General features: G+C 41.2%; 1 protein-coding gene across 1 annotated transcript in view; it reads right to left on the bottom strand.

The window, feature by feature from the left end:
* The window catches only part of ADAMTSL1 (ADAMTS like 1), a 433,712-nt gene that overhangs the window by 317,619 nt on the left and 92,222 nt on the right, over nucleotides 1-23,871 (bottom strand). The window contains exon 2 of the mRNA XM_033085355.1: nucleotides 10,664-10,783. Within this exon, the coding sequence (XP_032941246.1) occupies nucleotides 10,664-10,783 (120 nt within the window). The remainder of the gene's footprint in view (nucleotides 1-10,663; nucleotides 10,784-23,871) is intronic.

The raw sequence follows: 23,871 nt of genomic DNA, 5'->3' as shown, positions 1-23,871 counted from the left end.
CTAATCTGAAAGCTATAATGAAGAGAAGCAATGGAAACCAAAGAAGAAAAAAATGAAGCTGACTTGAATACAAGTTTCAAATAAGAATTTAGTAAGAGAATTATATAATATTAATCAAAAATGCAAACAAATTAAACACATTCATTATGATATTGCAGTATGTGTCAATTTTTCATTGAAACCATGTTGTGCTTATTGATACTGCAATGGAGGATGAGTAAGGATTTATTGTGATTTTGTGGTCATCCATTCTCAGGCATTCAAGTATTTACAATTCAAAATCTAGACATTAGAAGCAGAGTAAACATGACAATACAGTTCTGCAAGTAAGCACTTGATTCTGACTTGGTCTGCAAACCCACTTGTTGATTTCTTCACACCAGCATGGAAATATATGAGCTTTGTCTATAGGCATGCTTGCACAAAGCCATTTATAAAACTATGTGTTCTTTAATATTGTCACTGTAAGCTTTATGGTAACTATGAGATGAGAATCACAGAATCACATTAATATCCTCAGTAAATAAAAACTTATGTTAATAAATAATAAAACAAACAAATTAAAATAAATGGAAAGGAGACCTAGAGAAAGAGAAACACATTTTCTATTTTCTGGCACTGACAACCAATGAAAATGTTGGAATCCAAGCCTTCTGATCATTGGTGTAAACTCTATAATCACGACTGCATTTTGCTGATGCTGTAATTACTGCACAGTTCAGAGGCAGGAGCCTCCAAAACCTTTAGTCAGCGTCCTAGACCAGAAGCTATTTAATAAATCAGGTCAGACTATGGCCTGCATGACAGCTAGGAAATACACAGGTATACAGGTTTACTTTTAGGTCAGAAAAGTTAAATTAGACTCTGAACCTAGAGAGTGATTTTTCAGTAGTATACTTTTTCTAGGAATAATACTTTTGCATAATTTAGTGTGACTCAAAAAGGAAGAAGCTTAGGCATTTCTAACATTCTCTAATCCCTTTGGTGTGTTAACTCCCTTAGACAGTTGAAGATCCCTAGGCAGGATTGTCCAACCATCATTCTCGGGAGGCAGCCTGGGCCCTAGTGAATGAGCACTGTCCTTTCATTTATAGAGAGGCATTAACCAAGAATGGACGACAGAGGCAGAGCCTCTAAAACTGCAAGAGGCAGCATTGATCGCAAGCTCTGTCTATATTCAGTGCAGCTAAGAAAGTTCTGTACACCTTGAAAGCAAGAGAAGTACTCTTGGAAAGCCCGTGATCCTAGAGATATCTCAGGCCGTGGTACATAAGACTCTTTGTAACTACTGAAAAAGCAAAGCTGAAAGAATAGTCTGTAAATTGTTCCTCTGATCTGTTTCAAACAATTGATTAGTGAGGATTTGCTAAGAAGTCTACATTATTTCAGACTGCTGAGAAAACAGGGCATCTAGATAGGCATAGTCACATGACAAAGAGGTCCACATATCTCTGTATATGGCATATATAATACGTATCCACAAAGAAAGAAAACCAACAGAACATTAAAAATATAGTAGCCCTAAAACAGAAATATGAAAGTATGAGGAATGGTAAATTTGCAAATACCTAAAGCAATGAAATCACATTTTTTACTAGCATGATCAGTTAATATTTATAATGCAGAAAATCGCAAACATTTGGACAGCAGTAGAAAAAGGTATTCTTAGCCAAGTTCATAGTCTAAGTCCAAGAAAAAGGAGTACTTTCCTACAAAACATTTAGATGAGACACTCATTTCATCATCATCAGCTGTTAAAAGATTATAGCTCTTTACCTCATGTTTTGCCTTCATAGAACAATTCAAGGTGAAATTAATGATCACAGGTGGAAGAAGAAATTTGGGATTCTTGAGCTCAGTATCCTGTCTTTCTTGCTAGAGACTTCTTTCACCTACTTGATGCTTATGCTTTATCCTTTATTTTTAATTAACAAATTCCATATCACTTATTATATAAATTTTGCCAATTACAGTAATTTCGCGAATACAAGCCGCACTGACTATAAACCGCATCTCTGGGTGTTGGCCATGCACAAGCCACACCCAATTATAAGCCGATCTGCCATTTGCAGCTAGGACCCGCGTGTAACAAAGTTGCCAAGAGTAACAGAATTGCGGGATGGTGGGGTTTACTGGCTCGGCCCTGCTCACTGCAACTGCCAGGAAGCGGGAGAGTGGCGTGCCTGGCTGCCACTGCCGCCGCGCTTTTCAGGGTTGGGTAGCACCGTTGCGCTTGATGGGGGCGAGCGGTACTGCCGTGCTTGCAGGCTCTCGCTTCCGGGTTTGGAAATTTCCTAAATTTGTTATTATATTAGCCGCTCCGGAGTGTACGTTGCACTTCCGGGTTGGGAGTTAAATTTTAGTAAAAATGGTGCGGCTTGTAATCGTGAAATTACTGTGTATAAAAAAAGAGGAATTGCTCAATTTGATGAAGCAACATGTTATAAGACAGTGACGTTGAGTGTTTGCTTTGAAAAGTTACTTACACATATTTTGATTGTAATAACTACTCTAAACTAATTTTCTTCTTGAACTATTTACACTATGTTTCAAAAGACTTCTATTAAAATGCGCACATAGAGAGAGATTTCCACACGTAGAGAGCATATTGTACTACTGCAAAAAAAACTACTAGCTTTTGGAACTATGCTCACACAGAGTGGAAACAATGTAATACAAAAAGAGCTTCAAGTAATTCAGTGAGGCAAACAGAAGAGCTACTTAATCTGATAGATCCTAGGGAAATTTTCAGTTGAAGAAAAGAGTTATCTGGAATGGATACTCATAAATTTAACTTTGTCAATTATTGTGGTAGACCAAACACTGTACTGTATCATTACACAAACAACAGCTTGGTTGCATTACAATTTTTCATCTTCCTAATGTGGGCAAGGTTTGCAACTCCATCTTTCTAAAAATGGCTTCTTTTTCTCCTGTCACAACACCAGCACTCAATTCAGTCCTGGGACAGTTTTGACAGCTCTGTGGCATTGACTCAAAGCTTTGGAATGCAATTTTTCTTTTTTCTCTTTTTTCTAATGAGTGCTGGTGCATTGATTTACTTTCCAAAAGAAAAATATAGGAACAGTTAGGAATCCAAAAACTCAGTGGTCATGTTTCTATTTTTAAATAGATGTAACTATCATTATCAAGAGGCAGTTAGAAAGATGGAGGGAGTGTCTTCAGGTCTTTTTCTATCTGAATACTTGTAGACCTTTAGACATGAGGAAAGTGGCAAATGCCAGTGGTCCATCCCAACTTTTGTGTTACATGATCCATAGGTCTCTGAACATGATTACAGTAATTTCACGAATACAAGCCGCACCAATTTGACTAAGATTTTGCTCCTAAACCGGAAATGCGACCAATATTCAGGAACGGCTAATATATGAATAATTTTCTGACATTTACAACCTCAGAAGTGCCAGCCAGAGTGTTGAACCGAGCTGCTGCAAAGTCGGCATTTTGCGATTGTTACAAATTGCTACTCTGTTGCACCGCGGCTGGAGCCTGGCTGCCTGCAGGCAGCACGGGGGGCGGGGAGAGAGGTGGGAGAGCTCCCTCCTTCCCTCCTCTACCACAGCCCGGGGGAGAGACGGGGGGGCCCCGCGCCGCCACTGCCGCAGCTCTGGGAGGCAGCGGGGGACCCGGGCCACCACTACCATGGCTCGAGGAGGCGGCGGGGGCTCCGTCCCTGCCTACCACCACAGGGCAGTGCCGGGCCGTGGTGACCGAGCCCAGTGGAAGCGGCGGCTGACCCCCAGTGGCCCCACCGAGCGGCAGCGCCGGGCTGGGCTACCTGACCCTGTCAGCAGCCCCTAGCGGGCCGAGCCTGCACAGGCTTAGCTGAGCCAGTAAATCCCGCCCTGCTGCCATTCTGTTACTATTTGGCAACTTTGTTGCACATGGGTCCTCGCTGCGAACGACAGAGCGGCTTATATTCAGGTGCGGCTTATTTATGGACAAAAAACAAAATATTTGCCAACACCCAGAGATGCAGCTTATACTCAGTGCGGCTTGTATTCGTGAATTTACTGTAATACTTTTGCTTTTAAAAGTAGATGAACATTTGAGAGAAAAACTTGTATCTTAAGTCAATTTCGTCTGAAGGAAAAAAGTAGCAATTATTAAAAGTATAAACTGAGGAAGATTCCCAAACATTGGGATTTGGATCTCTCTGATGGGATTATTTTCCAGAGAAAATAACAAACAATCTTAAATAGTGCCTGGTCTCTGCATGCAAGAAAAAATACAGACAGCTCTGCTTTATACTGCAAAATACCTAGGTCAATATTACTATTTTGCCAGGACAAAATAATGATTTTCAAGTAATTGGATCTGCAGCAGCATATATAGGACTGTCATAACTTGCACCAGAGTTCTCTTACCTACAAAAAGCGAATACAAGGTAAGGCTAGTCAGAGAAGAGTTCCTACCATCCAAGGATTTTTCTTCATCTGTCAGATCAGCAGTTGCAGGGGACAGTGCCTATAATCTGGTGAATTCCTATCCATGAGGAGCTCAAATCTAGATTCTGTAGCATTGTTTTATAACCTTTTAGAGATATGTGACTTTTAGCTGAGAAGCTTGGAAATTCCTTAATCAACAGGTTGATGATCTTCTACTGTCACACATAATATATTTAGAATACAATGTAGTATTACACATAAATAATTCAGAGTAAAAAGGGGGAGAAAAAGTATGGCTCAAAAATAGAATAAATAAAATGTTCAGGCTATTTATATTCTGAAAATAAGTCTTCCATCTAAAATACACAAGCAATAAATTCTAAATATCAGAATCAACTGGGAAAGAAGTTTAGATATACATCAAGATTTTCTTTGTGCTTTAAAGGGCTTGTTCTCTTCTTACTTTGTGATGATGTAGAGAATTTCTATTCAAAAACTTTGTCTTAGGATCAGACCACAGTACAGAAAACTTTGGATTCAATCTGAGGTTTTAAAGCACTGCTCAGTAAAGTAGATATTTTTTATAGGGTTACCTCAGAATTCCTTAGAGTACCCAAAAGTATCATCCCTGACTTGTAAGATCACATAAAGAGGAACTTCCCCAAAAATGTAGGAGTATAATCCTCTAGACATTCTTTAAACTAGGAATTTCCTGAACCATAAGTTTTGTGTTTAAATCCACTATATTTTAAATTATTTTCCCCAGGTTCCTAAATTATAGTCTATATTTTTCCCCAGAAGAAGTAGGAAAACACCTAAACACACCTCAGAGGCTTCCATTGAATAATTTTGTTACTGTAATCTCAGCTATTGGCTGTGAACAAGACAGAAAATGATAAAAACATAAACCTTCCTCTGGCTTCTAGCAATTTTCTCTCTGACAAAAATGGTGATGGAGCTACATCACAGACAAGCTCAGGGTTTAGTACTTATAATGAAAGGGAAAGTAAGAAAATATGGGTATGTTTTCTCCAAGGCTGGAAATGTGATTGAAAGATGAAAAAAGCATTTCTGTGAGTCATTTCAATGACCAAGATAAAGCCTTTACATAGTAAGTTTATTTTTCATTGGACTGAATATCACAATACAAGATATTTTGGTTAACCTGTACTTTTAAACTCAATCTTGCTAACAATTTCTTAAAACTGTCTTACAAGCAGGTGGTGTATTTCCTCACTGCATCTTTACTTTAGTAGCTGTTTACTAATAACAAGAGCTCTTTTCATCTCTCCAACTTTTGCTGAGAATTGCAAGGCATTACTAAAACATTATTGTCAACAGTTTTTAATGCATAGACCCAGAAAGTTATTTAAGTCTGCTCACTTATTGTGGCCATTCTGTCATACTGTTAAAGACTTATCTGGTGCCTCTGAAAGTACAGGAATTTCAAGACTGTAAGGTGCACCAGAATATAAAGTGCGCTTCCAGGTGTCAGCAAATTTCCAAACTTTTGCCCATATATAAAGCACACCGGACTATAAGGCGCACTTATTTTTTGCAGCGAGGACCCGCCTCTGGCTCCCCGCGGGCAGCTGCCGGCTGCAGTCCCGCCTGCCCCTGCCGGCTGTGGCACCGTGGCCCCACCTGCCCCTATCATCTGCAACCCCACTGACCCCAGCACTGCGGCTCCACCTGCACCCGCCGGCCATGGCACTGTCGGCTTCACCCGCAGCTCTCACGGCTCGCACTTCCAGGTTGGCAAATTTCTGAACTTTGTCCATATGTAAGGCGCACCAGAGTATAAGGCGCTCTTCTGGGTTTCCATCAAAATTTTAGTCAAAAGGGTGTGCCTTATAGTCATGAAATTACTGTACATATCTTTGCCCAAACAGCTGCGGAGTTACAGGGATACTACTTTTCAACATCAGAAGTTAATCAATCATTTTGGATGCTCCCAGTTACCCACAAAAACAGTGATAACATGGTCTTTTTTAGAGGAGAGAAGATGCATACTTGAGAAAATATCTTAAAAATATGGATAGCCATCCCGAATTTCCTCAGAAAGCATCAAGTCAGTTCATGTCTTCATCAAGGGAAAATGCAAAGTTTAAAGACTTTTTAAATTATAATTAAGACACTAGCTTGTGGATGTTGGAAGGAGCTAGGGTAAAAAAGAAGTGTGAGTTTTCCCAGGCTACTCGAGGGAAAACAGAAGAGAAAGAATTAATAACAAAGTTTAGCATCTGGTATTGTGACAAGAAGGGATGCATGAGAGATGTGATGTTTTGGAAAAGGCATGTTTACAAGAGGTGTTACCTTCCTTGAACTAATGAGCTTGATTCTATCCTTAGTTCTGTGATCTAGTCTATAAAAGTGTGATTACTTCTGGAATAAATTTCTTTCTTCTACCTTCTGAAAGAAGTCAGATCTGCTGCATTCTTCTGCCACTCCTAGCTCTACAGCAACATTTAGAGGTTCCACCAAGATTGTGTTTGTGCGATGTGTGTAGCACCAGGATATACCCTGGACATGGAGTCTGCAGGACCTTTGAGGTGTGTCAGAACTGGGGCTAGACTGGTCAGAACGAGCTCAGTTAATTCTGGCCAGCGTCCTGAGCAGACTGCTCAACCCGGAAGACTGGGACAGCGCAGCCAGGGCCAGAACCAGTGCCATGATCATTAGCCAGAGTCAGAGCCATCTAAGAAGACATGGACCCTCTCCTGGTTGCAGTGGGACAGGAGGTCCATGGGAAACGTCAAGAGAGGTACTGTGTTTTTTGCTCTCTTTTGAGAGAATCGATTTTATTGGAACATGAGCATCTAGCTCAGAAGCGTATCTGCTTGTTTTGGAGCAGCAAAACCCCTTGTTTAGTTGCTAGGAGGATCAAAGCTATCTATTTTGAAATGGGGAGCCTACTATCTATAAAACATGTATTCTCAACAGGGAGAAATATTTTGGCAGGCTTGGACTGCATGGGTGACCTTTGCTCTGTACCTTTCCCTGAAAATCCGCCGGAAAACTGAAAACTCAGCGGCCCCTCGTGCAGTCTGCCCCTCGCCTGGGGACTGTGTTGCACCTGTGTGTCCTTCCCCAGTGGATTATGTTGAATCAGTGTGTCCCTCACCAGTGGCGACATGGTGGCTGGCCATGGAGATGGGTGATTGTTTCCCCCATTTGCACCTCAAGGGGAGATTTCCCCCCACAGGCACCTGTGCTCGCATTACCTGCGCAGGGCCAGCCACCCACTGACATCACTGCGATGGTCGCTTCTGCTGCTGCTTCACCACTGCCACCTGTGGGGACTGTGCATGCCCTGCTTTCCCCTGTGGATGACGCCACTGCCGCCACCGCCGGGTCAGCAGCAGAGTCTTGTGTAGTGGCCACGGTGGCGGGGTAGGTGGCAGCTGTGGTGCACACAGCACTGGCAGCATTGGTGGCTGCCTATGCCGGACAGTCCGTGGGTATGGTAGCCGCACCTGCAGTGGCTGTGGGCCCACAGTGGCCATCAGCAATGGGTGGCCTGCTCACCACAGTGGGACCATGGGCACCTTCCTCTCCACCTTCCAGTGTGGGGCTGCAGGTGCCATCCGCTGCAAATACAGGGGTGCGTCTGCTCCTCCCTCACTGCTGATGTCTGTGCTCGGTCCGCCCACTGGGGCAGAGCCACAGGTACCCACCTCTGCTCCTGCAGAGGCAGGGCTGCCTTCTGCTTTGCTACCAGCATCATGGCCCATCCAACCGGAAGTGATGGCCTCTTCATCCAGTTCAACGGGGACAGTGCCAGCTCCCCACCGCCTCTGGCACTGCATCCCACCTTGCCAGCCAGAGATGATGTGACTGTTTGTCCATCATTGTTTTTGTTGCCATGCCGTCTTCTGTCGAACAGGTGCTTCCTTCATTGGTCCCACCCCCAGCTGATGCCACTGATGGGCAGCACCCCCCTCCACCTCCGGGGGCACGTCTTTGCTTCTGAGAGCAGACACTGGATGCTTTACCCATGTTCCATCACTGTGAGATCTAAAAACCACTCTAGTTTTTGGGATGCAGTCAAGCTTCAAGTATTGCAACTGGGTGGCCGGGACTTGTTAGAATGCATGGCGATGCCCAGGGGCGTTGTAATTTATACAGATGGTTTAGCAAAACAGTGGATTGTTTAATACCTTCACTACTTTTGCTTACTAGTTTTTTTGACCTGAGCAGTTACATTTACTAAAAGACATCCACCCCATTTGTCTGAAGTCTTAGCTCGACACACTCAGATCAATGGTGATTGGATAACAATCCCTCATGCACAAAGAAAGATAACCTAAGAAAGGTAAAACTTGATTAAAAAGGGACTAAGCATGGTTGTGCCAACACAAATTCCTAGAATCACCCTATGCTAGTGTCACGGTCTGCACAACCTGAGCGGGGATCATGATGGTTCGTTTGACCAAAGGAAAACAGCAAGAGACTAAGATTTTGTTCAACAACAAGCAGTAAAGCAGTTTATTGAGGGTCAACAATTCAGTTTTGGGGTAATGATGAGAAGGAGAGAGATAAAAAGGTGACGGAGAGAGAGAGAGAGAAAGGGAGACAGAGAGACAGGGATACAGAGAGATAGGGAGAAAGACAGAGAGATGGGGGGGATAGCTACGAACAGATGGGACGTCCTCAGATCATCCAGCGATGTCTTCCATCTGTGGGGAGAAAGAAGTCTCGAAGGTCTCTTCTGAGAGTGATAATTTTATAGTCATTTTCCAGGCAAGGGGCCGCTGGCCAAAAGGTGGGGAGATTTATGGACCATTGTGAGTAAGGCCTGTTGTTCGGCTGCAGAAAGTACATTTTAACCTGTACCTTGCTAGGACACAGTGCACCGTGAGAGTTCAGCACACAACCAAACCCAGTCCATTAGAGCATCCGCTTTGGCCAGACTCCATGGCTCCTGCCCAGAGCGAGTGGTGGCGTCTCAGTCACTGACGATGATTGGGAGGCAGAATCAGGCAATCTTTGGACCGACCCTTACAGCTACAGAGTAAATAAACACTTAATCCTATAAAGTGTTCAATCTCTAAAATACATCACCAGTTTCTGGTTATATCAAATGCTAATGTGCCACTGCTTCTGTTAAACCACAATTTGTTAGACATCAAGATGCATCAGCCCTTGAAAATATCAAAAAATTTACAAAATTACAGAAGACATGAGACTGAAAGTCAAAGTGAGTCATCTGGTCCAACCTCCCTGCTCAAGCAGGGTCATCCCAGAGCACATGGCACTGGGTCATGTCCAGATGGTTCTTGACAATTTCCAGGGAGGGAAACTCTACAACCACTCTGGGCAATCTGTTCCAGCACACTGTTACTACACAGAAAAAGAGGTTTCTCATCCTGCTCAGGTGGAGCTTTCTGTGTGTCATTTTGTGCCCATTTTCTTTTGTGCTGTTTGGCACAGCTGAGCAGAGCCTGCATTCATTCAGTGTCACCCTTCCTTAGATACTTGCACATATTAATGAGGACTCCTCTCCATTGCCTCTTCTTAAGACAGAAGAGGCTCATACTCCTCAGCCTTTCCTTGTAAGACAGATGGTCTAGTCCCTTAATCATCTTGGTAGAGAAAATTTGCAGCAGTTTAAAATCAGCTGACTTGTTTCATTTCATATTAAAGCCTGATTAAGTATGACTCCCAAATTATTTACCACTACATTCTTTTCTTCAAAAATATCAGCCGCTAGACAACATGGAATTCTTCAGACCTGAAATAAATATCTTGCCAAACATATACAAAAGAGAGTGAAAATATATTTTTCATAAAATTATTTTCCCTGTTTATTAGATTTCTCATTGCGTTTAATAAAATTATTCATTTCAAAGTATTTTTACATAACCTATGAATTTGTCTTTACTCATTCATATTTAATTAGAAAAAATCTCCCTTTGCATGTACAAAGCAAACAACAGTAACAATTTAGACTGCAAAAATTCCAAATAAGAAAAATTACCGTTAGAAAGCAAAAGACCAATCTGTGTGTTTTTTGAGAAAGTTTGTCTTTAAATTATGAAAAATCATATGCATTGACACCCATGAACCCTCCCTATGAAGAAGTCTTTATTACATAGAATTTACAATATTTTCAGGGTAACATGTTTATGTTAAAAAATCTGATTTCATTACTTTCTATAGATCAATGAAGCAGAATGAAAGATCTATCACTAAAATCTGTGTTTCTGCAATAATTTCTTATAAAATGTTTTGGAGTAATAGAAGATTCCTACCGGGTCTTCTGTTTTGTGATTACTCAGCAAATCAGATAGGAAATCATCGTGAAGACTTTCTCTCCGAATCAATGTAAATTCACGAAGGAAAACTGCCCCTTGATTTTGGTCTCCAAAAACCTAGAAGGAAAACATCATATTAGGAAATGCCAAATTTTGATTCTGCCATAGACATGATCCTCATATGTCCAGAAGATTAAAAGGCTAGTTAATGGTCCTCTGTCTTCCACCACTACACTTGTTCTAACCAGACAGTATTGCAATTAATGAGAACACTGACATGCACTTAAGGAATGCAAGTACAGTTATAAATTATTTCCATTTATATGAAATGATGTTGTGGAAGAAGTTTCTATATTATTTGGAAGAAATTTCTATATTGCTATTTACATCTATGGTTATAAGACAGTTAAAGTTTAAAAATTCTTTTGTGTCATGAGTTAATATTTAAATTGTGCTTTAACTTATAAAACAGGTAATGTTTGTCCAGCATTTTGACTGCCCTGTCATAAGAAGATACAGCTTAAAACTTTGAAGGGGCAGGAAAAAATTATTTATATGTACTTCGGCTGGCAAATTCCAATATGCACATGCATTCAAAATAATTTGAGCTAACTTTGTATCTACTGTTTTTAGAAATATATATGTATATATAAGCTATCTGAGAAATTGGTTGTTTCATCAGTGGTTGACTAAACAATTACTATCAAAATGTTCTAGGCACAATTAAGACATTTTTATATATTTTAGAAATAAAAAATGAAAGCAAATCCACATTCTTCAAGTTCTTGCATGTATTTTTAATTTGATTGTTCAAGTCGAAGAACTTTTTAAAGTATAATGTAAATTTAAAGTTTTGGAAACACTGAAACATCAGAGAGGGTTTTGGAACATGTCAGAACATTGTTGTTTCATTAGACAGACTCTAAGGAATTCCAGTACAGGCGAAATATCCATAAATATTGTTAACAATCAGGAATAGGAACTGTATTATCTCTGGAAATCCAGTAGATTTTTCAGTTACTAACACTTCAAAACTTATTTGGAAGATCATTCATTTTGAGAGAACAGTTTGTTTTATCAAAATGACTAAGTAAGAATACATTATTATTTGACAGCAGTGACCACAATACTAGTGTGAATTGAGCAAATGTGATTACCTTAAGTAATTTATTTATATGAGATTTTGATTTATGCTCCAGAAAAGTAAAAATTTATGTTTATGTTTTCCATCTCATAGATGGATACTACATAAGAAACAATAATATACTAAAATGAGGAACAGAGGATGTAGTATTTCCTCACGATGATAAGCAGAGTACAGTAGTTTCACGAATACAAGCCGCACGGATTATAAGCCGCACTTCCGGTGCCTCGACAATGTTGCTGTCTTTGTCAACAGATAAGCCGCACCCCGAATATTAGCCGCACTTTCGTTCGTCGCGAGAATCCGTGCGCAGCTTTCACAAATTGGCCAATTAGTAACAGGATCGCGGCATAGCGGGCTTTACTGGCTCGGGGCGGGGCCAGGCAGGCTCGGCCCGCTCATGGCTGCCGACGGGGCCAGGTGGCCCAGCTCAGCGCCACGGCTCGGCGGGGCTGGCCGGGTGGTGCTGCCGCCGCCGCCGGGCTCGCTGGCCCCCCTCTCCCGTCAGCACCGCCCCGCGCCGTGTTCGCTCGCCCGGCCGGCAGGGCTGCCGCCGCCGCCGGGTTCGCTGGCCCCCCTCTCCCGTCAGCACCGCCCCACTGCCGTGTTTGCTAGCCCTGCCGGCAGGGCTGCCACCGCCGCCAGGCTCGCCGGCCGCCCCCTCCCGTCTGCACCGCCGCCGCGTTTCCTCACCCTGGCCGGCACTGCAGGCCCCCGCACCGCCGGGCTCCCCCACGCTGCTGGCCCCGATTCTGCTGGGCTTCCCCCGCTGCCAGGCAGCCCCACCCGTCGGCCTTCCTGCTTCTGCCATGCTCCCCTGCACTGCTAGCCCCAGTTCTCCCGGGCTCCCCCGCCCTGCTGGCCCGGGCTCTGCCGCCCCCCTGCCCCACCCTGCTGGCTCAGGCTCTGCCGCCCGCCCCCCACACTGCTGGCCCCGCCTCTACCAGGCTTTCCCACCTCTGCCGGGGCCGGCCGGGCTCCAGCTTGGCTTGGGGCTGCCGCGGGCTCTCACTTCCGTGTTGGTAGCTTTTAGAATTTTGTTACTGTATTAGCCGCCCCAGAATGTTGGCCGCACTTCTGGGTTTCCACCAAAATTTTGGTCAAATTGGTGCGGCTTGTATTCGTGAAATACTGTACTTATAAATGGAGCATTATTACTCACAAGAGCTGCAATTGTTACCTTTTACTAAGAAGAGAGTTCATGGTCTGCTGCTTTTATTATGACTATTTCTTCTATTCATCCTTCTGTATAGCCAGGTGCCAGAGCTAAGCTGTCTCTACTTATGCTAGCTGAGAAGTTCAAAGAGCCTACGAGCAACATAAAATTATAGTGTCCAGCTGGAGAATGAAGTACAGGTTTGCCTTCCATTCCCTACAAGTGAGTAGGTATTGCTTTTTTGGAGGAGTCCCTGCCAGCTAGGAACTGAGATCAGAGCTTCTGTAAAGTTATGGCAATTATAATGGGCTGACTAGAAGATGATCTAATTAACTTACAGGGGGAGATGGGAATTTCTATGAAATGGGTAAAGGAAAGAATTAAGAGTCCTTGAATCAGAACTATATGCTCCTAAATATAACAGATGTTTTCTTGGATGTAAAATTATTGCCCCTAGTAGTGAAATAGATGGCACCTAATTCTTCTAGTTCCTTTGTGACCTTCTGCTGTAAATTGTTAGGTTTTTTTTTTTTTTTTTTTAAACACAAAAAGAGAAAGAACATCCCATAAAAAGAATAGTTTTACAGGAGTAGGGTTTTAAAATTTTTAGTTAGCTTCCCATCTTGTGGATAACATTGAGAGATACACTCACTTATTTTATTCTTAAATTATTGAGTCATAACAATGAATGTCATAACATCCTCAGGGGTGTCTGAGGAAAAGATATGAATGCACACCAAACTAAAAGAAGCTCAGTAACAGACGTGTATTCTTTTTGGACAAGACATTATCTTACAAATAAAAATGTTCTTGAAATAAGTAATACTTCATAAAAATGTTTCAATTCAAGACTGGCAAAAATGGTTTAAACAGTTAAAGTCACAGTAATTTCACGACTATAAGATGCAGCCTTTTGACTAAAATTTTGATCGAAACCTGGAAGTGAGCCTTACAATCTGGTGCACCTTATATATGGACAAAGATAGGAAATTTGCCAACCCGGAAGTGCAAGCTGCAAGCCGAGCCATGAGCCGAGCCACGAGAGTCACAACAGCCACGTCAACCGGGCGGGATTGCCAGGGCCTGCGGCACAGGGAGGGTGCCTGGGGCTGTGTTTAAAACTACACCGATCCATGAAAAATGTTTGCAAATTGAGCACCTGCCAGTAACCCTGCAATCAGCAATTCCATTACTAATTTGTTAATTTGTTGCGCTTGGATCAGTACTGCATAAATAAAGTGCGCATTATAGTCCAGTGTGCCTTATATATGGACAAAGTTTGGAAATTTGCCGACACCCAGAAATGCGCCTTATGATGGTGTACCTTATAGTCGTGAAATTACTGTATTTCAATAAAGGAAATCTGTTTATTTTACTTTTAAATAATAGCATCTACTTGTGATTTTAAACACGTGATCAGAAAATTTAGTGATAAAATTATAAAATAATAGAATTATGTTAGAAAATATCTATAAAATCATCTAGTCCAACTTTTAATCCAGTACTGACAAGTCCACCACTAAATCAAGTCCCTAAGGGCCTCATCCAGATGTCTTTTAAATAACTCCAGGGATGGTGACTCAATCATGTCCCTGAGTAGCCAGTTCCAATGTTTGTCAACTTTTTCTGTGATAAATTTTTCTTATATCTAGTCTAAACCTTCCCAGTAAAACTTGAGGCTGTTTCATCTTATCCTATTACAGTAATTTCACCACTATAAGGTGCATCCTTTTGACTAAAATTTTCCCCTGAACCCGGAAGTGCGCGTTATAGTCCGGTATGCCTTATCTGATGTACAAAGTTCGGTAATTTGCGAACCCGGAAGTGCAAGTTGCAAACTGAGCCGGGAACCATGGGAGCCGCGGTTGCCGGGAGGGGGAAACCGGGAACCGGCGTGGCCGCCGGCTGGGGAGTAGCAGGGGGAAGGGGCGTGGCCGCAGAGAAACCCCAAGAAGTGCCACGGGAAAGCGCCGAGAAGCGGCGAGAAAGTACCACGGGAAAGCGCCGAGAAGCGGCGAGAAAGCACCACGGGAAAGTGTCTGAAAGCGGCGAAAAAGAGCTACGAGAAAGTGCGGAAAAGCAGCGAAAAAGTACCCAGGAAAGCGGTGAAAAGTAGCAAAACAGCGTCGTGGGAAACCACCAAAAAGCAGCAAAAAAGCGCCGTGGGAAAGTGCCAAGAAGCGGCGAAAAAGCACCCTGGGAAAGTGGTGAAAAAGCACCCCGGCAAAGTGGTGAAAAGCGGTGAAAGAGTAGTGAAAAAGCGCCGCGATAAAGCAGCAAAAAGTGGCAAAAAAGTACCGTGGGAAAGTACCAAGAAGAGGCGAAAAAACAGCGAAAAAGCGCAATGAGAAAGTGGTGATAAAGCACCCCAGGTAAGCGGCAAAAAGCGGTGAAAAAGCAGCAAAAAGAACGCAGTGAGAAAGTGGTGAAAAAGCGCCATGGGAAAGTATCAAAAAGTGGCAAAAAAGCACTGCGGGAAAGTGTTGAGAAGCAGCAAAAAGCAGCAAAAAAGTGCCATGAGAAAGCGGTGAAAAGCGGCAAAAAAGCACCACGGGAAAGCACCAAAAAGTGGTGAAAAAGCGCCGTGGGAAAGTGCCAAGAAGTGGTGAAAAAACACCACGAAAAAGCAGCGAGAAAGCACTGCGGGAAAGTGGAAAGTGGTGAAAAGTGGCAAAAAAGCACCGTGAAAAATTGGCAAAAAAGTGCCCCGGGAAAGCACGGAAAAGCGGTGAAAAAGTGCCATGGAAAAGTGGCAAAAATGTGCCCCAGGAAAGCACCGAAAAGCGGCGAAAAAGTGCTGCAGGAAGGCACTTAAAAGCGGCAAAAAAAGAGGTGAAAAAGCGCTATGGGAAAGCGTTGAGTAACGGTGCCGCCACCGGCTGAGGGGAAGCCAGGACGCAGCGCAGCCATACGGAGGGAGCCAGGAGTCGTGAGTCATGCCAGCCGGTGCTGGGGGCGGGTGGGAGTGCTGGGGCCCACTGTATGGGGAGGGTGCTTGGGGCTGCTTTTAAAGGCTACACCAATCTTTGAAAAATGTTTGCATGTTGAGTACCTGCCAGTGATTCGTTACTTTGTTGCACGCCGCACGGCTCCTCGCTGCAAAAAAATAGTGCGCCTTATAGTCTGGTGTGCCTTATATGATCTACAAAGTTGCGAAAGTTGCCGACTTCCAGGAGGTGTACCTTATAGTCCAGTGCGCCTTATGGTCATGAATTTATTGTACTTGTTACCTGGAGAAGTGATAAGACTGAAATTCCTTTGCTCCACGCTAAATATCCTCAACTAACCTAACCTTTTCCTCATGAGACGTGTGCTCCAGACCCTTCACCCTCTCCAATGCCCATCTCTGGACACACACCAGCATCTCAGTGTCCTTCCTGCTACAAAGGACCCAAAACTGAACACAGGATTGAAGGTGTGGCCTCACCAGTACCAGGTACAGGGGGATAATCCCTGGTCACACTATTGTTGGTACAGGTCAGGATGTCATTGGCCTTCTTGGCCACCTGGGCACTGCTGGTTCATGTTCAGCTACTGTCACCAGCACCCCCAGGTCCTTTACCTACTGGGCAGCTTTGCAGCCAGTCTGCCCCAGCCTGTGGCACTGATGGGGTTGTTGTGACCCAAGTGCAGGACATGACACCAGACGTTGTTGAACATCATACCACAGGCCTTTTTGCATCAATCCAACCTATCCAGATCCCAGTGTTACTAATTCCAGAAGTCAAAATATAAACAATGTAAAGTGTCACTTTTTCACATATGAGTAGTCAGCTTGTTGTTATAAAAATTCCAATCTGTTTTTCAAAATAAATGAAATCTCCCCATAAAAACTGCATTTGCAATATCAACAATCCCCATAAGTTATTGCTAATCTTTAAAACTTAACTGTGTATCATATAATTAATGTTCTGACTATTTCTATTACACAGGTGGGAAATAGGTGTCAGAGGCACTAGTCTGAAAGAAGGAACAGACCTAAGTAGTAAAAAAAAAAAAAAGACATTGGGATCCTGAAGATGAAGGAAAATATGAGAAATAGAAGAACCAGAAGAACAGTAATGAAAGAATAAAAGTAAAGAAAGAATAAAAATAGTGTTTTTCTTTTAATTTAGCAAATATGAATGGTAAAATCTTGAAAAAAATAAAGAGAACTGAAAGTATGTGGTCATCTTATTCTTTGCCTGATTCATATAATACACTTTTCTGCTTTGAGTAGTTGCTCACTCTGAGTTCACTTTAACTTGTACATCATCTGATGAAACATGCTTCAAGTAGAATATCCTCATCCTTACTGAGAGAGCTGGAATTAAAGATCCATCTGTTAAAAATCATCCATTAAATATGAGTGTCAGTAAATTAGAATAACGTCCTGAAAGATTGTTTTCCATTTTCCAAGTTTTCCTTTAAGTCTTGGTTACATATATATGAGCATTTCATTCTCTCAGGAAATCTATTTTCATCACAACACAGCCATCATAGTTCTCATCTGTCTTCACTCAGTTTTTGATCAGACAAGCTTAGGAAATATCTCCAAAAATACCCCAAAGTAGCCTTTCTTAAGCAGTGAGTAAACTATACAAAGAAAGAGTGGTCTAAGAGAAATCTGACCTTTACCAGCAGCAGTCATAAGTGTCAATAGGTGACTTTCCAAGAATTTGCAAATAATATTGTAAATGAGGTTTCACAAGTGCAGATGAAAATCAAAGGCATATCATTTAAGTTTCTCAGCATGAGGAAGATATCTGGGTATTCAGTTGCTCAAATGACTCTGCAAAGGAGCCTTTTATGAAATTGATATGAGAAAAAATTCCAGCAAATGTCTAAGCAATAATGTTTTTCTCATTTTTCAGTTTCTTTTTAGGTTAACATTTCTTGTTATCTCTCTTAAATCAATGCAAAACATAAATTGTTCCATTAGATCCAGTGGAGTCCATACAACAGAAATCTTTGAGGAAGCAGACTGACAAATACAAAATCAGAAAATAAATGACCCAACACAAAACAGCAAATGAAAGGTTCTATCCCAGCCAACCCAGTCCTCTTATTTATTTCCCCTTTTTTAAGAGGATTACTTTGCTAACTATGATTATGAATCTCCTGATTTTCTTGACAGAAACAAATTAAAACAGGAAAAATGACAGAATTTAAGGTATTAAATATCAGAAAGGTTAACAGTGACATTAGTAGTGAGGGATGAGGAATGCAGGTTTTTAAGAAACCAAGTTATTGTACATTGCCTTTTTGTAGATTAAATTGCACTCCAAACACCATAACAACTTGTGTATGTATTTCAACTCTGAATTACTCTCTGTAAAACCTAATAACAACATTCCACTTTACTGCCCACACTTCCAAGAGAGAGTGCCACAATTTTACATGGGTGACAAGAGCTTTACTGCATCCGTCAGCCCTGCCAATCATGCAAGAAGGAAAGGCATCCCAGAAGACTCAAGGGTGTGTATAAGTAGCTTCTAGCTGTCAAATAAACTTGATTCTTACCACTATTGACTCAAGAAATGGTTTAAAAAAATCTTGTGGGGAGTTCTGAAATAAGAAATTATTACCATTGGCTTTAATCTGCCACAGTTTTGTGCTGTAATGTTGATCCAAATGTTCTTTTCCTTTATTCTTCAAAAGGAAATTAGAGTAGGGATCGATAGAAGGAGGAACAAGACCAGGTCCCAAATTCAGAAGCAACTATAGTCTGGCTCCAAATCTAAATTCTGAAAACTGATTGTGTTCACCAAAATCCATGCAAGAATTTAAAATATGCAGAAACATTACTACCCAATTCTGCCACTTTTAATCATTCTGAACACTTTTCATTCCTCCATGGGGACCCAGAAAGCTATGCACAATTTAAAATCTATTATGCATGTCACCCTCTGGGAATTTCTTGCATATGACCACGCTATGTTTCTAAGAGAAATATATCCTAAAGGAGATACTACCCTATTTAATTAAGGATATCATTCTCCAAGGGCTATGTTTCCTTATTATATGTTTCACAAACATTCAAACTTTTCCAAATGAATTTTCCAAGTCCCCATAGAGAACTATGCAGATTCAGGTGTACAGAGAGACTGTGCCAATGCATTCGTAACAGGTTTTAAAAGTTTAAGTGTTTTCTGTCATGCAGTCAACTCTTGCTTTAAACCAAAGACTAGAAGAATCCACATGAGAGATAAGGTAGAATCCAAAGTAAAAATCTGATATTTAGACAGAGGTAGCAACAGTCCTTGTTTAGATTTTTCATTCTCTAATGCCACATATGATGGCATTAAGCTCGCAGTGCTTAATGTCCTGTGACATTCCCAGTGCAATAGCCCTCTGATAAATGTGCTCATGTGAGTGTAGTTAGCTTTCATATGAGCGTCTCCATTATTGCTATGCTGGAGTGGTGTCAATATATATGTTCATTGTCATGTGAGAAGCCAGAAGAAAACTCAGGCGATTGTACACACAACTTTCACTCAGTCACAGTGAATAGAGAGGGCATAAGAAAGTAGTCAGACTCTTAGCAGATAAACTGTGGTCAGCTCTCCACCTTCAATTCTTTATTACCCTTGGCAAAGATTCAACAGCTCTGCTGAAGGTGGAAGAGATTATCCCACGTCTAAGCTAACTGCTATCATCATATTTCTGTCTTTCCTCTAAGTAAGATTTGCAGGGAAGTTCTTTTTGCTCATACAGAATTTTTTTAAGGTAACCTTTAGAGGTTAGTTTCACAACTTTTCATGGGCAGATAATAGCTCATTCTTGCCTTACAATCCTTAGACTTTATGACTTTGATTCTCAACTTGCTAACTGTCTTTCAGAATGGAAGAAAGGGTTGTCTAAATTTATGAACTAAATCAGTTCTGCGCTGACATTTTTAACTACTGCAATATCTTCTTCTAATAGCTCAAAATAGGATTGAATGTCCAGGGCAGTAAAGTTACTTGAGAGAAGCAAAGAAATAAAAACACTTTACCATCAAAAAACAATTTTTTCCTGAGACCTGACTATCAAAAATATTGCTTTCTGATTCCAGTCTTTCCAAACAGGTAATATCATAGTTTCTAAATTAACAACCAGTGCCTTAGGAAGTTGGCTACTGTTTGTAGCGGATTTGTAGGTTTAGAATTTTTAAAGAAAGAAGGATGTTCTTGTTTGGCTTCTCTGAAGGTACTCACATGGTGCCTTAAAATACAAGCCCAAATAGCAATGTATTTCCCAAGGGAATGTTTTATTCAACAGTGAAATGTTCCCACCAGAAATCTTTTTGCTAGTCTTGAAATATATTTAATCTTTTTTTCTTTCCTCCTTTCCTGTCCACAGAGACTGAATTCATTATTATCTTAATGGTAATGTCCTGACTTCTTTTAAAGTTCTGTGAAGGAAATGCGGGTTTGTACTAATTATTTTCAGTTCTTAAACTACCACAATAACAGTGTCTCGTTAATGTTTTCATTGAAGGAATTATTTAAGTTCCATTCCAGTCTCTCATTATAAATGAACAAAAGAAACAAGTGATTTAGACTGAAGAATTACAGCTTGAAGCGTCCCTCAGACAAAACCACCAGCTACTAACATCTTTGACAGACATTAGCAATGATGGGGATAAATTTGTAAAGCATGCACACGCCTACACTTGACCCACAGTGTACCAATAAGAGAGAAAGCCAATATCGGCCCATTAAATGGAGAGGCAAAAATGCAGCATGCACAGAAACACAGCAATTATCCTGCTGCCAGGCAACCATAGCCAAAAACGGAAAAACAAAAACACAAAAAAACCAACCAAACAAAAAAAATCCAAACAAAAAAAGGTAAAAGGGAGGAGAGGGAAAACAGAGAAAGAACAAGGAAAAAAACCAAAAACAAAAACAAAAACAAACTCTGGGGATAAAAAAGGTGAAGTCCAATAGGAGTAAAAATCCCAAAGCTATAGAATTCTTTTAAAATCCTGCTCATTAGAACTTTCTTTCTGGCTATAGTTAACACAAAATGTATCAAGGTTAAAAAGCTTCATAAACAAGAGCTAAAGTTATACTCAGAACATTACCTAGTTTCTAATTTACTAGATAAACAGGAGATATTTAGATGGATTTGGCTTTTTATCTTCATGAGTGTTATTTTAAAAACATATACAAATTTCTCCTTTGATTTGAGCAAGATTGTATCCAAGGCCTAAACAGATTTGCTTTCCAAAACAAACCAAATAAATACTGTTATTACAAATTACTTCAGAAGTCATTCTACAAGCCTCAATATGTTCATTTATCAATACACCTTGTCACTGATCTGCAGTATTTTCGTAAGGACCAAAATAGACCACAAACTATGTCAAATTGCATAAACAAATAATCATCTGAGATAAGCAAGATCATTCATTACCAAATGTCATCTAAACAACAGTAACAGATTTCAAATTGTTATTGGCATGAAAGTAAGCTTAAAATAAGATTTACAATTGTTTTGCAACATAACACAATTAGCTGTACTTAAATTATCACATTTATCTTGTTATTTTTGAGCATATTAGAAAAAATGATAGTAATGCAAATTTCCCTAAGTGAGAAAAAAAGAAATAACAAATACGCATTCAGGGATTAGATAACCTAATAGATAACCTAATGTAATTCAGAGACTTGATAATATAAAGAAGTCATTATTTTTCTTCCTCCTTGAATCCATTCCTCAGAAGGTTTATTTATTTCATCTATGGAGTTCCCTTAGCTTCCTTGAATTTTCTGTTTTGGAAGAAGAAACTGGCAAGTTCTTCAGAATCACTTCATCAAACTTCCTGGGAACTCTGAGCACTGAGTATTTTCCTCATGCAAATAAAACTTTACAATTATAATCTTCAGCTTTTCTTCAGAACTTGAATATTTTGGGCTTTTGTGACCCAGGTCTGACAAGCCTTATAAACAAAGGAATCTGACTACTCTTTTGGCTTCTTCTTTTTAGAGTTTAACACTTTTATTTAGAGAATAAGAGGCCCTGTAGGAAATTCACTGAGCTGGTATTAAAGACATTGTCTCAAATCCTACTGACATGGAGTTCAACTACCCACAATGGAAAGCCGTGAATATTCTTTTTACTCTCTATCATATTATTGCAAAGTAAGGAAATTAATGCAATTTTTCACATGGGATTATTTATGAAGAGAAGAGTTTGCTTATGACTGTCTTCTCATGGTTGACCCTTTGACTTCTACATTATTAGGAACTAGGATTTTTGGAGTGATGTACAGATTGCTAATGGTTATTACTTCTATAGTATTTTCTGCTAATCAAGTCTTACAGTATTTACAGCAATCCAGATATTCCAAATAGCTAATGCGGTAGTAGAAAGCAGTAGTGCAATATATGCTGTTATAATTCATGTTTATATAATATAAGAAGATTGTATGAAATAAAATAAAATAAAAAGAACCTCTTAAACACCAAGCACCTGGGGCCATAGACAACGGCCGTAATTAGCATATCAACAGACCTAGCCCGGTGATCTCGACAACAGACGGGAAAAGATCATCAATAACAAACTTGTCAAGTACCACATATCAGATCTGGTTCCCGTAAGAGAGAGAGAGACAACACTCCCAAGGAAAATTACACATCAATACAGTGCAGACACAGCCTTCATCAGCATGCAAGAAGGACCTTTGTCCAGGGCAGTACCAGAAAACGGATTTAATCTAAATATGAGAATCTGCAGCAGAAACAAAGCAAACTCTCGCCTCAGACCAGAAAAATTGTATAAAAGCTGGGCTCCCCAGGATGGTGGTGTGAACACAGCGGGATCTGATAGAGGTCAGATCAGCACATGTGTCCACCCAGAAACGATCCCAGGCTCGGTACTGTTGTTTTTGCTTGTGGCTTCCCAAGACCGTATTTTCAGTCGCAAATATAAAAATTGCTGGTTTACTATTTAATTTGGCTTGATTTGGTTATTATCTATAACAATCTGGTGACCCCGACGTGATCCTGATTTGGGGTTGGGGGTACCCCTTTTCCATCCAGGAGGCGCCTCGCTGACTTCAGCGACCTGCTGGGATCAGGAAACTCCCCAGCACCATTCAGAAACCCAATCTAAAACCAGAAGCAACAATCGAAAAGGGGGGAAACGGGCCCAGAGCTCTTGGGCAACCAGAGTAACTTTGTTTCCCTCATAAAACTCGACGTGCACGAAGAATCCACGCAGGAAAAGGAACCGTAAATATTGTGTGGTTGAGTGAGGTGTGACTGAGCGCGTGAGTGAGATGTGATCTGATCATGAAGCAATAGTGGACCTCGAAGTTGCAGTTCCACCATCCTGTGACGGACATGGTCGTTTGAGGGGGAAGTGAACGTCACATGTAAGAACTCTTTCTCGCTTGTCAAGCCTAAAACTAGGGCTGTTTTGGGGGTCGGTCACGGGGGTGGATCAGGAGGGAGGTACGTTTCCTAGGATTTTGAAAACTGGTAAACCTCTCGGTCCAGGGGCTGGTTCAAGCCCAGGAAAAGAGAGCTCGTCTCCTTTCGAAAAGCTCCACGGAATGGTTCTCTGTGTGAGGTGAGTAGATTGGAAAAATTGAAATAAATAAAGTTTAAACTGCAGTTCAATACTTCTCAGATTCAGAAGGTTCCAGTGTGAAACACGGTAAAAAAGTATACTAAGGTAGCTTGGGATTTTTTTATTTGTAAAAGAAATGGGACAGAAAAAGAGCAAACCCCAGGGAAAAACCCCAGATAAACTGAAAAAGGTAAAAAAAGTTTAGTTGCCCGAGATCCCACGAGACAGTCTGCTGGGTCGGATGATAGAACATTGGGAAGGGAGCCCCGATAGAAGAAATAAATCTAAGGAAAAGTTGATTCACTATTGCATGGAGGTTTGGGGGGGGGGCAAGGAGGTCAGGGAGCACGTAATTTGGCCTGT

This window comes from Catharus ustulatus, chromosome Z (assembly GCF_009819885.2).
Source record: "Catharus ustulatus isolate bCatUst1 chromosome Z, bCatUst1.pri.v2, whole genome shotgun sequence".
NCBI classification, from domain to species: domain Eukaryota; kingdom Metazoa; phylum Chordata; class Aves; order Passeriformes; family Turdidae; genus Catharus; species Catharus ustulatus.
The sequence above is the reverse complement of the archived record's forward strand: the minus strand, read 5'-3'. Positions and strand labels throughout refer to the sequence as shown.